Source organism: Rhopalosiphum maidis, chromosome 2, assembly GCF_003676215.2.
Source record: "Rhopalosiphum maidis isolate BTI-1 chromosome 2, ASM367621v3, whole genome shotgun sequence".
In the NCBI taxonomy this organism is placed as follows: domain Eukaryota; kingdom Metazoa; phylum Arthropoda; class Insecta; order Hemiptera; family Aphididae; genus Rhopalosiphum; species Rhopalosiphum maidis.
The window spans coordinates 56,516,337-56,538,168 of NC_040878.1; the positions used below are offsets into that span (position 1 = coordinate 56,516,337).

The following is a 21,832-nucleotide window of genomic DNA, read 5'->3' on the forward strand; positions in this document are numbered from 1 at the left end:
AAAAACCCAAAACTAAAACTAGATTTGATTAAGACCCTCACTAATACCAATATAATATATTATTTTTGTTTGAACTTTGAATTAGAAAAATAGAAATGTTGAGATATGTAGTAATGATTTATATAAAAAAAAACTAGGAAAATCTTAGCTGATTTTGAGTCTACCTTGTCATTGTGTGGGTACTACAATAAAAGTAAATAAATCATTAGGCGTTAAAAAAACGATTATGAGCGAAGACGGTATATCAACCTCTATTTCTAATGATATTTTTTTAATTAATTTATATTCGAACCATTTTTCTATTAATATACTATGGTATTTTGAACTAATATTTTAAACAAAAAGATTTTATACAACTTTTTAGTATGTCATATCATATATTGTTACAATATATCATCATATTAATGTTAGCACTTAACCATCTTACAAAAGACACTCTAGCTCTCACTTCATCAAACCATTCAAAAACACCGAAATCTAATTAAAGTTCTTTCTTCTCACACTATCCCCTAAATCCTAACAGAGAGCTTAATAGACAGCCTTGGGACATACTCTAATTCTTACCAAAATCTTAGCACTACTAGATTCATACTCATTATTCATTCTACAATTAATTTATATTCTTAACTCCAAAATTACTTATTGTAAATAAACTTGTGTAGGTTTTAATGTTGTAAATAAAATATTTAATAAATAATATTGTTAAAAACTAAAATCAAGTAAAATTTAAGTGTAAATATTTTCATGGTATATATAGTATAAACATTGATAATTACTTAAAATTAGTCTAAACATTTTTTTAAATATCATTGTATATAGAAAATAATGATGTCCATATAACGGTGAAAATTTCATTTTCCTATTTTTTAATTACAACATAATAACTAAAATATACAAGAGTCAGAGTTTTACTGTACAAGTGAGTATGTGTGAGTGGCTATTGGCTGGTGCTGATGATTATTATGGAAACTAATAGACATAAATATAGATATAATGAAAATTAAAACGAACACAACTTAAAAAATTCCTAAAATATGATAACACCTCTATCTTTTGGAAGATAAACTACGACCATCGTCGGCGACACGTGATTTCAGCGAAAATTGTGACAAACGAACAAACGCTGAAATTATAGTCTTTGCAACTGTCTTTATTCATTAAAATGAAATGATATTTAATGATCAAATCATTGCATTGTATCTCTACACAATTTAATGAGAAATCATGTTATTGTATGATGCTGCAATTGCAGTTTATAACCCATTATTTGTATTTACCAAAGACTTCCAAATGACAAAGTCATAAACGAAAAATTATAACAAACTCGTATTCATTCATAGAAAATATAAATTAATACACAACGATTTAGGTATTATTTAATTATTTATTCTCTATACAGGTATAATAGTTGGTCATCACTCGTCAGTATGACACACGAGTATGTAAAGGGTCAAATACGATATCACATGATGACGCATGTATATAATATATACTATTAAAAAATGCACTTTAATAAATTCTGATTCGGTCACACATCGTTATCAAATAATAATATTATAAAGTCAGAATACATAGCCTATAACTAAAAACAAAAATTGTTCAATTATTTACTGTTATCAATTTTTCTGAAATTAAATTCTATTACAAAATATGATAATATAAATATATATTATAAAAATATAATTTATTTACGTCAACACAATTATTATAGTTATAAATCAATATTTTTGAAATAATACTAAAAAAATATGTGATAAAATGTATATTTTTCAATGAATTACAGTATAATCCCTATATTATATTTGCTTGCATTAATTATACCAAACTGCTGAGTGTAATCAAATACATGATTTTTAATTTGTAGATCAGTCAATCAATGTTTTATTTTCGATCCACTTTTCCAATACTAAATTTATTAAATCAAGTATTGATTTTAATGCGCTTAAAAATTTAAACATTAATAATGACCAATTTTAATTTAGCACAAGTGATAAGAGCACAAATATATTATAACAAAATAAATAATAATATATTAATACATATACCAATAAATCATAACCATATCTATTCAGATCAAAGAATAATAAAGTTTTACTTGGATACTAGAACTCCAATACAATAATGATGTCCAACATGTTTAAACCATTTTAAATTCAGCAAATGTTTCACATATAATATAAATATAGCATTCATTTTTATTAAATAAATTATTTATCATCACTTTGATTTTGATTTAATGGTTTTATACGACTTAAATATAATTTTGCTGCGATAAAAAAACGTAAATATTAAGGAATTCGTGTACTTGCACGTATATCGGTAATAACGTGTCTATAAAAACGTGTCTACGCATAGTTGCATGCAGAACGCATTTAAAGGTGTTTTTTATTTTTATTTTTTGAGTTCAATATACACTACAAACATAACAATATTATATATAAAGATATAGAAGTAGATATTCTTTATTTATCGTTCAAATATAATTTATTACATTATATAAATACATATTTATATAATACAAACATGTGTATTAAATGCTAAGTATTTGTAATCGCCGAGGCTAGTGGTTTTGACCAATAAAAATACTATATTTTATGTACACATAAAAGCCCGTATTATAGTCTATCTTAGTATGTAACTTATAATTCATAAGTAAGGATGAGAAGTTATAAGACGAAAAATTTTCAAAATATGTACAAAAAAAAACAAAAAATAAACATAACATTTTTAATTTTAAATTAAAATGAAAAAAAAATAAAAGTAATATAATATAATATAATTTATAAACAAGGTTAAAATGTCAGCATCTAATCAACGACTTTATGTTTCGACATCTGTATATCTAAAAAAAATTATACATTTTTGTAAATATTGTGACACTCACATTTAATTTTTATTTATTGTTCATACCTGTAAATGTATTGCATTGGACAACTAGAGCTGATTGTCAACGTGTAATCGACGACAATTGTCCAAGAAGATAATTTTTATATTTTTATTTAAGTATAATATTTGATTAAAATATGCATTTTTATTCACGAAAAAATATTTAATATGCTATTCTTAAAAAATGTAGCCAAATATGAAAAAAAAACAAAAAAAATGAACTCACTAGGTTATGAAACGGATTTATAGCTCACCTATAGCTATAAATAGAAGGCATAGACAAAAATATGCAAGTCTTATAACTTCTCATCCCTAATTATTAATATTTTTTTTATTAATTATATATAATGAGCAACCCTTTTTATATATGAGTACACCGGCACAAATTTATTATGGAGGATTTGAACTATTCCTAAAAAAATTAATTGCCCTTCCCAAGATGAGGTTCCAGATACGTGCTTATTTAGAAAACTCCAGTTGATAAAATTCACACGTTAATTCGCAAATCGTAATACAAAAAACTACAATTTTTTTTATTTATTTGTGTTTATTTGTTCATAATATATTTATGTATTTGCAGTTACGGTGCATTATGTGAATTATTTACGCATACCTTAGTACCTTACCTATATATTAATTGTGTTAATCGTCGCAATGTTAAAACATAATATTATTTTTGTTATTATATTGTAGAAGCATCAACCTCGACGCAAGTGGAATGAACCAAAGCGATGACGGGGAATGTAAATCGTTTAATAAAAAAAAACCATCTCGAGTACGTACCCACAAATATTATTACTTATTATAATAATATGTCAAGTAGAGGTACTCACTAGTCAGTAAAAATGTTTTGTGTACCTACTATATAATAATGTACATGCAATGTAAATGCTCAATTTAACATATTACTTATTATGAACATAAAAAAGCATGAAAAATCAGAAAACGACTATATATATATATATATATATATACAGAGTGATTCTTTTATTATGAACCACTCATTATTTCAAAAAGTATTCATGTTTTTAAAAATATTTTTTTACATTATTTCAAGTTGTTAAAAAATCAACGTTTTTTTTAAGTTTTTTACTTTTTTGAATGACAACATAGAATTTTAATTTCATATCCCAAAGCAGAATATTTTTCTGAGTATTTTGATACATAAAAATCGAATTTAGGGCGAGAGTTTATGAGTTATACGTATTTAAAGTTTAGTTGCGCGGAGTGGAGTGGTACGGGGTTACCCCACAAAATTTTTGTCTACTACTCTGCTTGTATAAATTTTAAATACGTATAGCTCATAAAGTACTCGCCCTAAATTCGATATTTATGTATCAAATTACTTAAAAAATTATTCTGCTTTGGAATATGAAATTAAAATTCTATATTGTCATTCAAAGAAGTAAAAAACTTAAAAAAGTATAAGGATAAAAAATATTTAAAAATATAATTTTTTAATAAAATCGTTGATTTTTAATATACGATTGTTTGTGACTTATGGTTATGTATATTATTGTCATGTGATATTATTTGGTATGATCACGCGGCACTACAGCATGCAATATATTTTGAGACGACTAATGACGAAAATATGCGTTGCAAGTATACAAACAACGGCGGACGCAATAGTTTATTGGAATGTGATTAAATCTGAACGTTTCGTTTTATCACCGAGGATTAAAAAAAAAATGCTATTATGTCCAACATTGACGTGATAGTTTCATGAACTGCAAAAAAATAATAATACTGTCAAAAATTAACTTTATCAGACCCCCCCCCTACAATAAGATAACCGGCCACCGGTCTTAATATTATATAGCATGTAATAATATTATTGATTTCAATACTCGGTTAATGATCGATGTTTTTTTTTTACTGATCTCATTTCGTATAGAAATGAGTGTAATGATTAAACTGAAAATGTTGACTGACTAGTGGCCATGGCGATGTTCTGGAAAAAAATCCCAAAAATATGAATCCCCAGTAGATAAATTAATCAATGTTTATACTTTCTTAATGATAATTAATAATACAATAAAATAAGAGATAAAAAAAAAGCATAATATATATATGGATAGATTCTGGTAATAACTATATAATATTAGTTGTTATATTATTATTTTGATACTGTTACTTTCTAAGCATTATTGAGTTTAGTTTTATACTGAATAGTTTTTTTCTTGAAATTTATTTCCACAATTCGATGCAACAAATTGGGTAGGACTAACCTTTTAACAATGACACAATACCAAACTAATTACAGCATGTTAAAATAGAGCCACCCAAACACGTTATTACATTATTTTTAAAATCATTCAGTCAGATGCATTATGCAAAATTTCCCAAACGCATTGCAATTAATACAAACTCATCCAGACGAAAACCTCTCTATCTTATTGTTATTATACATATACGTACCTACGAGAACCTACATAATACTTGTATATATGTACTACCCACGCGTACATACACGTGATTACTAATGAGTAATAAACTAATTGCTAATTATAATATAAACTGAACAGTTGTGTAGTGGGTGTTATAATATTATTTTATGCACTCATTTTTATAGGTATATAACATATTACAGTCAGGCTCGTCATATTATAAACACGGCCGAACACGACCTTTTCACGAGCTCTGTAGTATTTACCACATCATACATGAACCGCATGGGTTTTGAATAAGCCGACAAGGTTTTAAAATTGTTTATCAATACATTGTCAATACATTATTGAACTGATATCGAACATCGATTATGGTAAATGATTAATGATAGTACTAGCTACTATAAGTACTAGGTAATATATTGTATAACATTATCCGCGTGTATCCGTGTTTCTAATAAAATATGAACGAATACACTGATATAATCGTATTATTGGTCGAGGTGATGGGTCGATATAAAAATTAAAATTTTACTGCAGGGTAAAAAAAAACATCGTTTCTGTTTATCAAACGTACAAGTTACACACTATAGTATTCAATGTATCATATCAAAATACTGTGTAAATCGAAAATGTCATTGGGATCTGCCGCATATGTATATTAAAACATCGCCTCTATGGCGTATGCAGACAGACACGACTGCAATCTCGTGATCGCGTATAAATTCTATTATAATAACCGGACGGACATTATGCATTTTTACGCGTTCAATTATAATATCATGCGCATAATTTAATGTTATTATATCATAATATTATACTTGTACGGTATAAGTAGATACCTATAATATGTTATTTACACACGTGACTGAGAGGGCATTAGCAAAACGGCGAGGCGTTATTGTTTTACGAATTATCATAACTATTATTATTATATCACTGTGTTATTTAATATATATAGTTATATAGTAGTTAGGAATAATAATATAAAGTATATCATCATACAGAGTAAATCGTGAAAATTTGACACTTTTATATGTAAATATGTCAATCCTTTATAATACACACTGTATATAAATTCAAATTTTATGTTTTATTTCCTTCTATACACTATGTTTATTAATATGATATATGATAATATCATTGAATGCAATACCATAATATTTTTTTTACCTCCGGTGGAATTCGTACGTTAACTCATCACGTGAACGTGGCACATGTAACGCGTGAACCAGAGCAACAAAATAATGGGTATCCACCTAAGCTATTACCTATTACAATGCTACAATATGGCCATTAATTAAAATTTGCCGCATAAAGGGTTTACGAAAAAAAATTTGAATTCCTATTTTTATTTTTTATTTTTTTTTCTGTACATTATATTATCTAGTCCGTAATTATAATATATTGGTAATGTGTAAATGTGTAATAGAAAAAGATCGTGATGCGTCATGAATGATTGTATACTAAACATTTTTTAATGATATTTACAATATGTATGGATATCATAGGTGGGTATATTAAAAAAATATGTATGAATATTTTTTTGGATATGTCAACAATGTATGGCAGTAATGTACTAATTATATTTTTTAAGTATATTATACTACATGTAAAATATTACGATCTTAAAACTACCAAAATTTGTGTAAAATATAAAATATCATAAATACAAATGTACAAATTATAATTTCCTTACCTAATAATAACACATGCGTTGTTATTAACTTTAATTGATTCTGGTGAACTCAAATTTTGTATGTTATACATTATTATCAAAGAACAACGTTATTATTTAACGAAAATAACACAATAATAATTAATACTCAGACAGGGTGATGGAGTCCTCTTAAATTAATATTACTATCATTAATATTGTTGTTGTTTTTTATTATTATTATTTATTCAAATGATAGCAACACAATTATTCACGCCCTAAGCATCCAAGAGGATTAACCGGAATGGATAAGAATGATTAATTTTAAAACAAATATTTAACTAATAATACTATTAACTTTAATGTTTATAGTATAAATTATAAAATATTTTATTTTTTTATATTGTTATACTCGTATGATGTTATAAAATTCACATGTAGGTGCACTGTAGACAATAGTTACATGTACACTATACAATGTACACATTTCAACAATAATCGTGAATTTACTTCAGAATACAAGTTAAGTAAATTTAGGAAGATGACACGTTTTGGAAGGTGACAATTTAATTTAAATTAAACATCATCAATAATATATAGTAGGTTGTTAATACACTTTTCCGTAAATAATTTTTATATTTTATATGACATTCATTATAAATGCTAACCCACTACATTTTTTATAATCAAAAATAAAAGAAAGAAATAAAAATAATTTATGTTAACTAACGCTTAATTTTTTAATACTGATACCATAACATAAGTCATACCTACGCTGTAATTTTAATAAACATTTAGATAATACGAGATCTACAAAAAATGTTCAGTAAAAACATAATAGGTACTTGCATGACATTATATTAAATAAGAAGTGTAAAATTTAGAATTCAATAATGTCTCAGTAGTAAAAATGCTACAAACGGAATAATTGATGATGAATTTTTAGCATCACCATCATAGTCACATTTTATTGAACCAGCACTCGGCATAATATTATAATACACGCGTATATTGAATAGATACAATCTAAGTATAACGAGAAGTCAAGAAAACAGTACAACGACCTATTTACTATAATATTTATGACGTTTTGTTTGATTAGTGAGTCCTTCGATAGACAAGTGAACCTATCCTAACACAGTAATTACGAAATAATACGACTATATGTGAGTAGGTATGTGAAATATTAATACACTATAGTTGAGCATAATATATGATATAATTATTATATATTTATATTTAAAATATACTAAATTATATAAACATTTTTATTTTGTCACATAATACAAATATTACACTTAAACTAACATAAAGAAATAACTTAAATATTTTATTATAATTTATATTTGTATTCTTTAATTCATTTATAATTTGTTAAGTTTAAGTCTACCACCACCTAATACAAATATTAATGCCAAATCATTTTCGTTGTTAGTTATAATTAAATTCCTATTCCTATTCCTGAAATATATTCTGTACTCTAGTCCAATAAAAGAAACGTATAACATTTTATATTAAGACCTGGAAGACGAGCAATAGATGCTTTGATGTTATTGAACCAAAATATTATCTGAACGATCAAAATACGATTTTGTTAATATGTACACAACCGTGCATTAACGGACTATTATAAACACTAAAATATAAATATACTAGATATAATTATATACCCTACACTAGTACTCTCACAAAAAAAAAAAATCGTAAATAATAGTAACTGTTTATGAATACGTAAAAAATAATAATAACAGAAATAATCAGATCTATAATCTAGATGTTTTTATGCGAGGCAAAGTAGGTATTAAAAAATTATAATTTTATTACAGAACACAATATGACGTTCAATTGAACTAATAAGCTTTTTTTATTCATTTAGTTTTTCCGAAAATGAAATACTGAATACGTGCTAAGTGCTAATACTCCACTGTGCTGTGCCTTAAAATTCATAGTGCGTAAATAACGTATAAAAACTTATATAATTTTGTAAACAGTTTTTTTTTTTAGTTTAAAATATGCAAAACCCGCCAAGTTACAACAAAATAAATTATACTTGTACAGTTGTGAAAATTATTTTCAATAAACCCTATTCCAAGGTACCTTTAAGTAGTTATAACAACATAAGAGTATTTACTTATCTGGCCACTATATCAATGGCCAAACTTGCGAATTTGATTAAACTCAACTAAGTTTTGTATTTTCTTAAGTAGGGGAAACTGGTTTCGAGTAAGGAACTGCTCGAAAATTATTTTTGATAAATGCGAAAAATACGAAATAGTTTTACACGCCAACTTGTGGCCTAAATTTACTAATTCGTATAGAAAAAAAATGGTTTAAATGTGAGCTTTATCCATCCCTATTATTTAAACGTAGAAACCATATAAATTATGATCCAAATATTAAGTACATTTAAAATACCTATCATTTTTCATATTATAATTTTTTGTATATTGGTAATTAGTTATGCATTGATTTTTAAAAATAAAGTTTCAAAAATTTTAGATTTCATGTTTTTAACAAATCCAAAACATACGGTCATTACGAACATCAATTTCAAACAAACCTAATATTCTATCTCTTACCGTATTAAAATAAAAACTTGTGAACAATGTTTTTAAAATTTTAATTTTGACTCGCATTTTATCGAATGTATAGTCAGCTGAAGTATTCAAAATAGGTTAGACAATTTTATACTAATTGCATGCTAATTATTTTGTAATCAAACTACATTAAAATTTGGATGTCAGAGGAGCAGTAGAAACATTTCTACAACCACTCTTACATTGTTTTCAATTTCAAGTTGACCACGGATGTCAAACGAATTTGAAACTAGTCACACCGAATCACTATAATTACATGTGAAAATCAATTAAATATTTAGCCAAAAAACATTATGAAATTCCTAATAGGGGAGGAGGTTGGAAAAAGTACAAAATCTTATCGTTGCTTCAGCTGATTGTTTAATAGTTTTCTGTATACCGAATATACCCATAATGATAAAATATTTATGTTGTAAAAGTTATATAATTATTTATTATAATAATTATAACAATATGTTTCTTTGTCTATAAGTTTAGTAGTACCTAAACTGTGATAAAATATTAATAAATTAAAAATACGCATGTATGGTAAAAATCCAGGATTAGGTAATGTCATAATATATTTATACCCATTAGCTATAATCTACCTATAAACGTAGTTAAAATTCTAATACTCTAATAGGCAATAGCTATAAAATCTTATAGCCTATAATATGTTTTGGGGAATTTGATAATTAGTAATATTTAATTTAAACTTGTTTTTTTCAATTATATAATATATAATATGTTTGTTGTTTACTATACGTATGTTACTATAAACCTATAATAATATTATATTATATTATAGTACCTAGATAGACGATATTATTTTATGTTCTTTGTTTAAATTCTCCTCCGTTCATTCAGTACCGACTTTCAACTACAATAGTATTAATTTTATCAGGACATTATACAATATATTTTTAAAACACGCGCGTAACTTAATATTACTTAACAGTTTATGGTGAACTTAATGAGCAATGGCGTATTAATCATATCATATTATTATTATTGTATTACTTGTATTATACATATCAATACATCGTAGATAATAGATTACAGTAGATTGTAAATTGTTGTTTTGAACATAACTTACTATTCCAACGTATGCTATATAAATTACAAAATACATAGTAACAATTCGATACAATTAACGATAATATAACATTTCCTTATTATATTTGTAGTTTTGGTTATTGTATATTAGAGTGGGCAGTACTCAGTATAACCACAAACCATTGAGCACCTGCAGATGCCACTTTTGTACTTTGCCCGTGTTTACCTTACTTCCCCGCGTTTGATTTATTTCATTTATATAGGTAATAACAATGAACATTATAGATGAAAACATTTCAAAAATGCGTTTAATAGCTATTGCTCGAGTTACGTTTAATAGACAGGTATTTGTATATCGATTACGTACATCGATATTATAAATAGGTATTATAACTATTGAGGTAGAATAATATAAAAAAAATAAAATAAATTTAATATGTTATGTCGTGTTTTATACAATATTTCGATAATTAATACTGGTTTTGTAATTTCTTCTCTAATCTATATCGATAAATCTGCCTATCTATATGCACTATATTAAGTTGTGAGACAATCGTACGCATTTTAGTCATTGCACCCCGTCCTCCCACTACTCATATGGAAGGAACCGCTTTAAACCAACCCTCTGCCTTCTATAGGTATGCCACTGTTACCGCGTGGTTACTATAATAATAATAATAAACATATAACGACAGAAATCCCTGAGATTAGAAGTAGGTTGGTCGTAAGTATTTAAAATCGCGTAACGAACCTCGTTCGGAATCCGTCACGTGTTTTACACATTCATCACCGGTCCTTCATCGACAGCACGGCGGCTTTTAAACACGTATAATAATCATAATAATACAATAAATACACGTAATTACAATACTTAATAATAATAATAATAATAATAATAATATTAATAATAATAATAATAGCACGTTGCCGTCGTGTAACGTAACACGATCACGCGACACGCGTTAGCCGCACACACGGCGACGCTGTCACGTTCGGCGCAATGTGCTATAGCCGGCAGCGCGATCGACCACCGTGGGAGACGGCGGCGCCCGGTGCTCATGTGGGTGCCTACCTATCACCGCCGCCGCGGCAATAGTGCGCGGTGCGTGGCGTGTATGATATTATTTAACATCGGCGATAACTTTTAAAATATTTGAATATTTTTTATTGCAGTGCCGTCTGAGTGCACCACGTGAGCTGCGAGTGAGGAGCGTTCACACCCAGCGACGAGGAAAACAATTATTAATTTTTTATTTATAAAAAACGATACGGCCGCGGCAAGACAGCACGTGTGTGCCTGTCACGTAGCCGTAGCGGGCGGGCGACCGAGGCACGCGACAGCTCGGTGGCAACACTGGGACTGGGCCCGCTGCGCGCCGCCGGTTCCGAAGCAGCTTTGAACGCGCGTCGCGACACGCAAAGCAGCGCGCTACCGTACCGGTCCCGACGCCGCCGCCGCCGCCGCCGCTGCCGCCTGATGAACGGCGACCGTTAATCTGTGTACGCGGTAACGTTTCGTGTCGTGCGTATTGTGCGCTAGCGCCGCGTCCCGTGCAGTCGTCGAGTTCGAACAGTTTTGCCGCGTTTATAGTACACAACATATTGTGTTTTTTTTTTTTTTATTCTCTGGTATAATAATATTATTGTTGTTGTTGTTGTTGTTGTTGTTGTTGTTGTTGCTGCTGCTGCTGCTGCTGCTGTTGTCTTTCGGTGGTGTACCTCTACCGCCGAGTTAGTTTCGTCGTGGCGTCGTAGAGTCTACAACGGTAACCAATAATAACAATAGTACACTATTGTCCGGCTGTCATAAAACACGACTATTATAATAATAATTAAATTATTGTTATTGTTATTAAGCACAGTGGAACTACGTGTTTTTTTTTTTTTTTATTTCCTACTGTCGTCGTTACGCCACTGCGTCGTTCGCGGCACCGGAAATTTTACACTGATCTTCGATTTTCCCGTCAATTTATAATTAATATTTGTTTTTAAGTATTCTCGTTTTTTGTGTGAATTTATTTGTGTCGTTTCTCGCATACGAATACAGTATTATTATTGTTTTACCCGTCGATCGTCAAATTATCTATTATTGTCTCTTCTGCATACAACTGGATCTGGTGTTCACTACGAGTGTTTTGGATTACATAAATAAAAACTAAAACAATTAGGTGAGTGGTGCAGACGCGTTTTATTTAAACTTTTCGACATTTCATACTTTTGTTGGATGTGATGGGATTTTTTTCAAATTTGATACGTTTTTTCAAAGATTTTTAAACTCTCCGTACATTGGGGTTGCCAATCGCCATTCATCCCGATTTCACCAGGATACCACAATTCCGATACATTTAAAATCCCGGTCGGCACGTTAAAAAAGTATCGGTTTCTTAGAAATTAGTCACATATAACTTCAAAGGTGTACAAGTTAATGAAAACAATTAATTCGAGTTAGAAGTTTATTGTTGCCCACGTTTGCATGTAATTATTTTATACTAAACTACTGTATATAGCTAGAATTGTATGGTTTTTTTTTTTTTATTACAAAATAAATAAATCGATTTGCAAAATAATAATTTAAGCTTTTATCAAACATCACCGAGATATAAGCCCATGAATTGGTTGGGTACTAAGATGTATCATTAAACAAGTTATTACTTATTATTGTGATTTTTTCTAGTGGGAATCTTTATTAATTAAATTCAATGAAGTCATAACAGTTAAACAGTGATGAAAAATTTAACTTTCCCCCCCACGCGAAACCTCGATAAAATTCGGACATCTAAGTAAAACAGTAATCCCTGATAAAACCTTAAACACCTTGCAATATTTTAAGCATTTCTGCATCCACATATTATATTGGATATATTATTATTGTAGTTTTTCAAATGCTTGACGACAACCGGTATTTTCGTAGGTGTCGATGGTGTCGGACATGATAATAACGCACCACGAAAACGCCATGAAGGACAGACTGTCCGGAAAATCACATACCGTTTCAATGCAAATGGCACCACACATGAATACGGAGCAATGCAATAATCTCGAAGGGGAAATGCAACAGCTCACCGAGAGAACTGGATCACACCGAAATCAGGCGAAGAATATTACCAAAGAGGTATGTACGCATGCCTATTATATGTAGTTGTGTAGACGATGTAGTGTACGGGTAATTAACTAACCTCCATTAATGTTCACCTCCATATTTTCTTTAGTGATATGATTTCATTCGAATCATAATTTTTGAAATGTTTAATTAAGTATACTTAACGACCATATTTTTAATCAGGTACTTCGATGTATATTCCATTTAAAAGGTCTCCTGTGGCGATACAAACTTATTTTTTTTTAACTATGGTGACCAGCCTTTTTTTTTATCTGATCTTTCAACAGATTGTTTATCTAAAACTTTAATGTATAAATCAAAATTCGACCGATTAATTATCCAATATAAAATATTCTAAAAGAAAAAAACAGAAAAAATCTACTTAGTTGGAGCGTGTGACGCTTTGAAAATCTCTAGATTATTTTATTACAATGCCTTTAAAAGATATGTTCAAAGTTGACACCTCAAATAAACAATATTTTAGAGTAAGTACTTGAGTGAAATAATGTAATTTAAAAATGTATTTAAATAATTTTAAAATACTCAATTATAATATATTTTTAAATACTTTTTTAAAAAAGTGCTCGAACAAAGCATTTTAATTACTTTCTTGTAATATCTATATTTAAAATCAAAACTAATTTTCAAATACCTTTTCTATTTTCAATTCAATAACGTAAAATAAAAAAAAATCTAATAATATATAATATAGGTATCCATGACCAAAAATCATAGCAAAAAAAATAAACAAGTAATTTATAGTTACACTAAATAAAATGGTGTAAAATTAATGTTAAATGTGAAACATAAAAATGCTAAAAAAAATTAGGTTTGATAAAAGTTTAAAAGTGTCTATAAATGATTATTTAAAATCTATGTATTATACTCAAATACTGTTTTTACTTAGTATTCAAACACGTATTTCAAAACTTTTCAAAATAATTATCTGTATCTGACTACTTGAATACACTTAAAAAATATCTTTTACAAGACTACTACCAATCGCCCACTTTGCATAAAAGGGAAGTCTGTAAAGTCTAATTAGGTATATTGGTTTCTAATAATATACTAATAATATATAATTTTAAAGTGATATATATATTTTTTTTTTATACAACACGATTTTTTAAGCCAAAGAACTGAAATTTCACAGTTAAAAATTTCTGTTTCACTGACATGCTATGATGAGTGTAATTGTATACCAATATAATACATATAATGTACAAAAGCCGAGTGTATGATAATAATAATATAATAAATAGGAATTAAGAATTTTTATTTTGCTTTTCTTTATCATTGTGCGCAATATAAATGTAAAATAAAATAGGCTAGGTATAATATTTATTCTATTATGCTCACGTGATAATATTTAAACCATTTGAAACATCCATATATTTATTAGCTGTTTATCTATTGATTATTCTTTACACCCATAAAATCATCTAGTCGTACATGGGTAGTTTTCCCCATATATGAATTGTTTTAAAGTCAAAATAAATTACATATTCATATTGCATGTGTATGTAAATATGATTAAAGTAACAAATATTCACAAATTATAGTCAAAATGAAGGGTATGTATTATAGGTTCGCAATTTAACGACACGACGGTGGTCGGTCAATCATTCTCCATTACAATGCAAATATATATTGATGAAATCAGTGGTTTTATATAGATTATATTTTGTACAATTAATGGTAGTAAGTACACACTACACGATGTTACAATCAATATCAAAATGATATTATAGCCTATAGTCTAGACTATAGGCCCTATTGGCATAACAGATATAGTCGTTTAGCATCGTTTGTCTACAACACTCGAATGTGTGGTTATCAGCTGTAGACGTTTTTCAAATTATGTAGGTAGCTACTAGTTAGTTATTATACTATATACAGTATACATGATATTACCAATATATAGGATATAACTATAAAATAAAGATAGGTTTTTAATGTCACATATTATACTATGTAAAATTATTATAAATTGTAAATATAAATACGGTTAAAAAGCTCGATTGAAAATATTAATTATTAACACACAATTATTTTATTTATATTTTCAAAACTTTGTATTTATAATCATATTGCAATATATAATTTAAGATTTTTCAGAGTTTGTGACATAATTTGGTAGCAGTGGTTTATAAATATATAATAATATAATATAAAGATACAACTAGGATATTTTATTATTATGATGATGACAAATAACCTATAAGTGGATAATAATTCATATGTAGAATGTATATGTTATAAAAAAAATGATAATAGGTACATGATTATGGGTAGGTATATATAATAATTAATCCTATAAAGTCAATAGCTTGAAATAATTTACTTAAAATATAAAGGGTTAACAATGATAATAACTTAATTAGAATAATGAGGAGTTTAATAAACCTATTCCATACATTTATACTTAACTTATTTTTTTCGATACCTTCTCAAGTATATATATTACAATAGAATAAAATATTCAAATTTAAATTTAAAAAAAAAATCGTTATTGTGGTTTATTTAATAGGGGAAATCATAGACAAGTTGTTACAAGTATGATTATTGTTTAGAGAACTTAATATAATCGGGTTATATTAATATTATATACATATTATTATGTATACAATTAAACTACTTTCAATGCAAATATCACTTATCGGCAAGTGCTTTTACATCATTATACTTCACCAATTACTACTCTATTACTAATAATACAAAATAACTTTATTTAAACTAAGATCCAAAAGCTATTATTTTCTTTAAAATTTATTTAAAAACCAACAGAAGTTTCTAAATAAATGTATAACATGTATTTGTTTGTAACCTAACCTAATAATATACAGATTATGTAAAAATTAAATTAGATAAAAAAAAAGTATATTTTGTAACTTAAATATTTGTTTCGTCTAGTGCAGCGGTTCTTAACCATAGGATTGCGACCAATTTTAGGTCACCAATAATTTTAAATAGGACAGCTAAAATTTATACCGCCATTGAACATTATTTATAAAAATATCGTATGAAAAATTTGGTAAATATCTTGGGTCGCCACTACACAAAGGTAAGGGACCGCTGGTCTAGTGCATATTAATTGAGATTTGAGAAATCGTTTATTAATCTTTATTCACTATAATTAATTAGTACAATCAATGTGGAAAAGCCGTTTACAAAATTGTCGAAAGGTTAATAATAAAATATAAAAATAATTATTTTTTAAAACATAACTTTAATTGTTGATTAATATACTTTGATAAAGATCTTAGTGTTGTTAAATAGGTACTAAAATTGAAAAAAAAAGAAATTATTGCATATAAATTACAACGTTAATATTAATTAATTAATGTTAATTTTTTTGACTACCTACTAATGATTAAACTTTTTGTATAGTACAAACTATATTTTAAAATGACATAATACAACATAATATGTGATCCGCATCGACATAATGTTAAGTTGTTGTTTAATATCATCACAAAAACAACGAATAATTCATCATTTATGATAGGTAGAATAGCTTAATACTTAATATATACAATAATAAGCAATGTACGAATTACAATGTTTGATTATAAAATAAAGATCGATTTTAAAATTAATTTACAAATTATTGCAACTGTTCTATTGAATTTTCAATTTTAAGTAAAATCACTTCATTTAAAAATTATTTAATAACATTTATATAAGGATTTTAAATTATAATAAATATATATATATATATATAATGTTAATATTCATAGTTTATTATACTAAAGTAAGGTGACCATACGTTCCGTTTAAAACGGGGTTGTCGCTTTTTATCCCGTTTTTACATATATTACATTGTATTTTTAAAATAAATCAATCAATCAAACAAATCTAAAATAGTTTTATAACTAAATTTATAAATAATATAACAGTTTTCGTAATACAAGAATCAAGGACCGATGCTAATAAACAATTAAATTAGCGATAGTGTTTAATAATAAAAAGAAAATTTTCCTAATTATTTAAAAAATTGTATTAGTTTTGAAATGCAACATTATGTTGATTAATGATAATAAAAAAAATAAATATTCCTAAACATTCGAACACTTTTATTACTTAGATTAGGTTAATTAACTTAATAAGGTAAAGTAACAATAATAGTTTTTTGATTGTGGTGGTGGTGGGGGAAAGGGTATAACAACTGTCCTGTTTTTTATTTTTTTTAAATGGTCACCCTATACTAAAGAGCTAAAAGAAGTATAATAATAATTTAAATTACCTACCTAAGTGCCATATTTTACGACCCTTTAAACATTAAATGACCTTATAAAAATACGCAGCATATATATATTTAATCATGTATACGTCTTGTACAATATGCATATCCAAATTTTTAATTGACGTTTGCCGTCGATTCATTAGCCATACCACAGGTATTATACGTTTATCATACATATGATCAACCTCTATGACCCGTATATTTTATTATATTTAACAACCTGTCCCGATCACGTTGTACCGAAAAACCCGATTGTCGGCATATTTTAATACGATCCTATTCTACTTACAAATAAACAGCAGCGTGACAACGTGATCGCCCCCGATCAAGATGTTTGCTCATCACGTGGTGTTCTTATATACGATGACGTTATTAATACGTTTCTTGTAATGTTGAAAACGTGATCATAATCAATTCAATTTGCCGTCATATTTAAATCGCTTAGGACGATTTTCGTATGAAAAAAATCATCCGATTTCTCCGTACGCGATGTGTTTCGTCATAATATTATACAATAACGAAAAATATAAACAAACATTACAATGATAATGTTTCTTGTTATGCAGGACCCAATGTCACATCGTATAATAGAAAAACGGCGACGCGATCGAATGAATAATTGTCTAGCTGATTTGTCACGGCTCATACCAGCCGAATACATGAAAAAAGGTAGAGGCCGAGTTGAAAAAACCGAAATAATTGAAATGGCAATCAAACACATGAAATATCTCCAATCTAACGTCTGCTCGACGGGTAAGGATTTTTGTTTTTGGAACATTTATGACGTAGGTATATTGAATATTGAACAAAACAAACACGTTTATGATACTTATACATGTCATACATATATAGTAGAAAATCAAGCCACCACCATGTAGTACAGAGGAATCTACGGAACCAGTGGAAATTGAAAAGTCAGAAAATTCCACCTCGGAAGAACCCGATAACTCCCCTTTGATGGCAGACCAGTACAAGATGGGGTTTTTGGAATGTCTAACAGAGACTATGCAGTATCTTGTCGAGGGACACGGGTATCCGCCCAACCACGGATTGTGCTTGTCGCTCATCAACCACTTGCAACAACATTGTGCTCAAATCGTCAAAGGTATTTTTATTTTTTATTTTTTTCATCGTTGTACAAGTACCTATATTTTAATTATTAATAAAATAAACGATATTTGTATCTCATTTCTGCAGGAAAACAAGTGATCCATGACGTGATGAAACAAGAGGTTATACTAGAAGTGAACAAATTCAACGCAAACGTGCTAACATACCTGGACGGGGACGGGGCCTACGATGAGAGCGGTCAACAAAAAAATTCTTCAAAGAACTCAAAGTCTCATACGTCAGTTAATACGTCATACGATCAGGTGCGTAATACATTACACGCAACAATATACAATAATGCACCTAATGTATATTTAGTGCCGGATTTAACAAGGACGCGTGGTCAATGTAATGGTCTTGAGGTTCAACGCTGAGGTTGTTTAAAAGACCTCGGATTGATATCCTAAACATTTTCTAACTTTGTAAAATGATAAATTATTTAGAATATCGAATAATGGTCTAAAAATTATTTTAAGAAATTACCCGCACCAATTTATTATTCTAAACAATTAACGATTCAGTTTTAACAAGCTAAGTTTAATGAAATAGCACACATGCGGTTCGCATATACGAGATCTCCATAGAAATATATATTTTTTAATTTATCATCACTTAAATGTTAAATCAAATACAAAAAATGAATATAATTAATGCATTATATTATATCACTGATATTGTAGCAACTTTCTTTGAATGGCACTCCAATATTAGTAGTTACACTTCGATTTTCATAGACTTAGATCCGGCACTGTGTATATTACACGCAACAACAATCGCGTCTTACAAGATCGTTTTGTTTTTATGTCCATCATGCAGACACTAACGGACAGGTGCAGTATGTCGTTCACAACAGACTCGTATTCATCCAGCGGGTCTATGTACAAGTTCAAGACGGATATCAAACAGCGTTTCAGCGCCGAGAACAGTGGCGAGGACCTGGCCGATTACTATGTGCCCGCAAAGAAACGATGCCGGAAAGAATCGTCCGACTGTACTGAAGATAGACAAGAGGTGCCGATATTCGCGCTGCACGCCAACGGGTCATATTATATACCACTAACAGTCAGTAGGGACATCATACCACCCGTCTTGGACCAAGCGCTGACCGAAAACCGTTCGTCGGTCATCGTTCACCCGATATCGATTTCGGTCAACTTCCAAGCGACTAATCAGTTTTGAATAATGGCGTAATCCAGACTAGCGGTCGGATCACGACACCAATACAATGCGGGGACGGGGTTGTCGACTATACTATACCAATACAACAAATAACGACGTATTGGAACAACATTGTACATGTCCTCAGCCATAATATATGTTTCGCGATTTTTGTGTTCTCAGTGCAGCTTATTATAGGTACACGTGCGGGTTTGTTTTATTCATATAATACATCTTGGGTTGTGAAACTCGTCCAAAAATATCGTATAGCCACACTTGGGTAGAAAATCGATCATAACAATTATAATTTTATATTATACATAATGGCTTATTTTTTACGATTCTGAATAGTTTAATATTTCAAATCGAAAACTACGAATCAATGAGTGAATAATATTATAATTTGAATTCAATAGACGTTACATATATATGAATACATAGGTACCTAATTATTTTTATCAATGTTAACGCTCAGAATAAAAAATACTTCAAATTTTCAATAAATGAAAAATTGTCAAGAACCTCTAGATCCCTGTTTCTTCCTGTTGCGGCAATATGTACCCAGACGCGCCATCGCCTGTGTCTTGAGAATATGACCATGGACCGTCATCTTAACATTAATCAATATATTGTCGGTGTCGTGGTACCATTATAAATCTGTATGTAACTTTGTATGTTACTTTTTAAGTGTATAATAAATATAATGATTATATTATTACCATTAATTATTTAAGCATTTCCTACTTTCCTATACAGTTATTGTAATTTTTTTTTGTAAAACTTAAGTTTCATTTTTTTTTTCATAAAATATTATTATGTGTATGTATTGAAAATTGAAATCAATAAATTTAATATAGATTGTTTAATAATTTGATAAGTATACAAATAAAAATATAATATGACTACTTAAGTGTCAGTCCACACTATCCATTTTCATCGGTCTGTCTGTAACCAGTGAAAATATACATAATTTTTTATCTTATCAATCACTTTTATTTTAATAATATCAATAGTATCTTCAACATAGATAATAATGGGCATAACACGTTTCTATCAAAAGTGTACCTTTCCCTTTTCCAATACTAGTTTCCACCAAATGAGATATTGACCATCTTTTAATCAAAAAAATGTCTATACCATTAAAAAATTTAATAGAGTAAGTTTATTTATAATATTGAAAAACAATGTATTATAAATTATATGCATTAAAATGTAATATGTGTATTTTATTTATAATTACTTTTTTTAATTACTGTAAAAATTATCTTATTAACATTTATAATAAACTGTTTTTTATTATTTTATAGTATTTTTGAATACATTTTTTGTTTATTGTTAATTGTTTTTGTGGTAGCATAGTGAATAACATAACTCATTTGGTGAAAACAAGTATTGGTAATAAAAGAAAAGGTCCTCTTTTGGCGGAAGCGAGTACTGCTAATATTATTCAATATATTATTCGCTATACTCTTAAAACAATATAATTTATAATTATTATTAGTTATAACAAAAAAAAAATAGTCCAGTAGTTCACGGCCCACCGGGACAAGTCCGATTACTGTCGGCATAGGTTGTGCGTCACGAACCACACTATCAGATATACGACATTTTGTCAATGGGATTCCAATGCAACATGCTGCATTTAACGGATAC

General features: G+C 28.3%; 1 protein-coding gene across 1 annotated transcript in view; it reads left to right on the top strand.

Moving 5' to 3' along the window:
• The window catches only part of LOC113552153, a 28,641-nt gene extending 7,310 nt beyond the window's left edge, over positions 1-21,331 (top strand). Inside the window, exons 2-7 of the mRNA XM_026954871.1 lie at positions 3,580-3,661; positions 13,477-13,677; positions 18,478-18,670; positions 18,780-19,016; positions 19,109-19,284; positions 19,838-21,331. Of these exons, the coding sequence (XP_026810672.1) occupies positions 3,580-3,661; positions 13,477-13,677; positions 18,478-18,670; positions 18,780-19,016; positions 19,109-19,284; positions 19,838-20,200 (1,252 nt within the window). The 3' untranslated portion in view covers positions 20,201-21,331. The remainder of the gene's footprint in view (positions 1-3,579; positions 3,662-13,476; positions 13,678-18,477; positions 18,671-18,779; positions 19,017-19,108; positions 19,285-19,837) is intronic.
• The last annotated feature ends 501 nt before the right edge of the window (positions 21,332-21,832 follow it).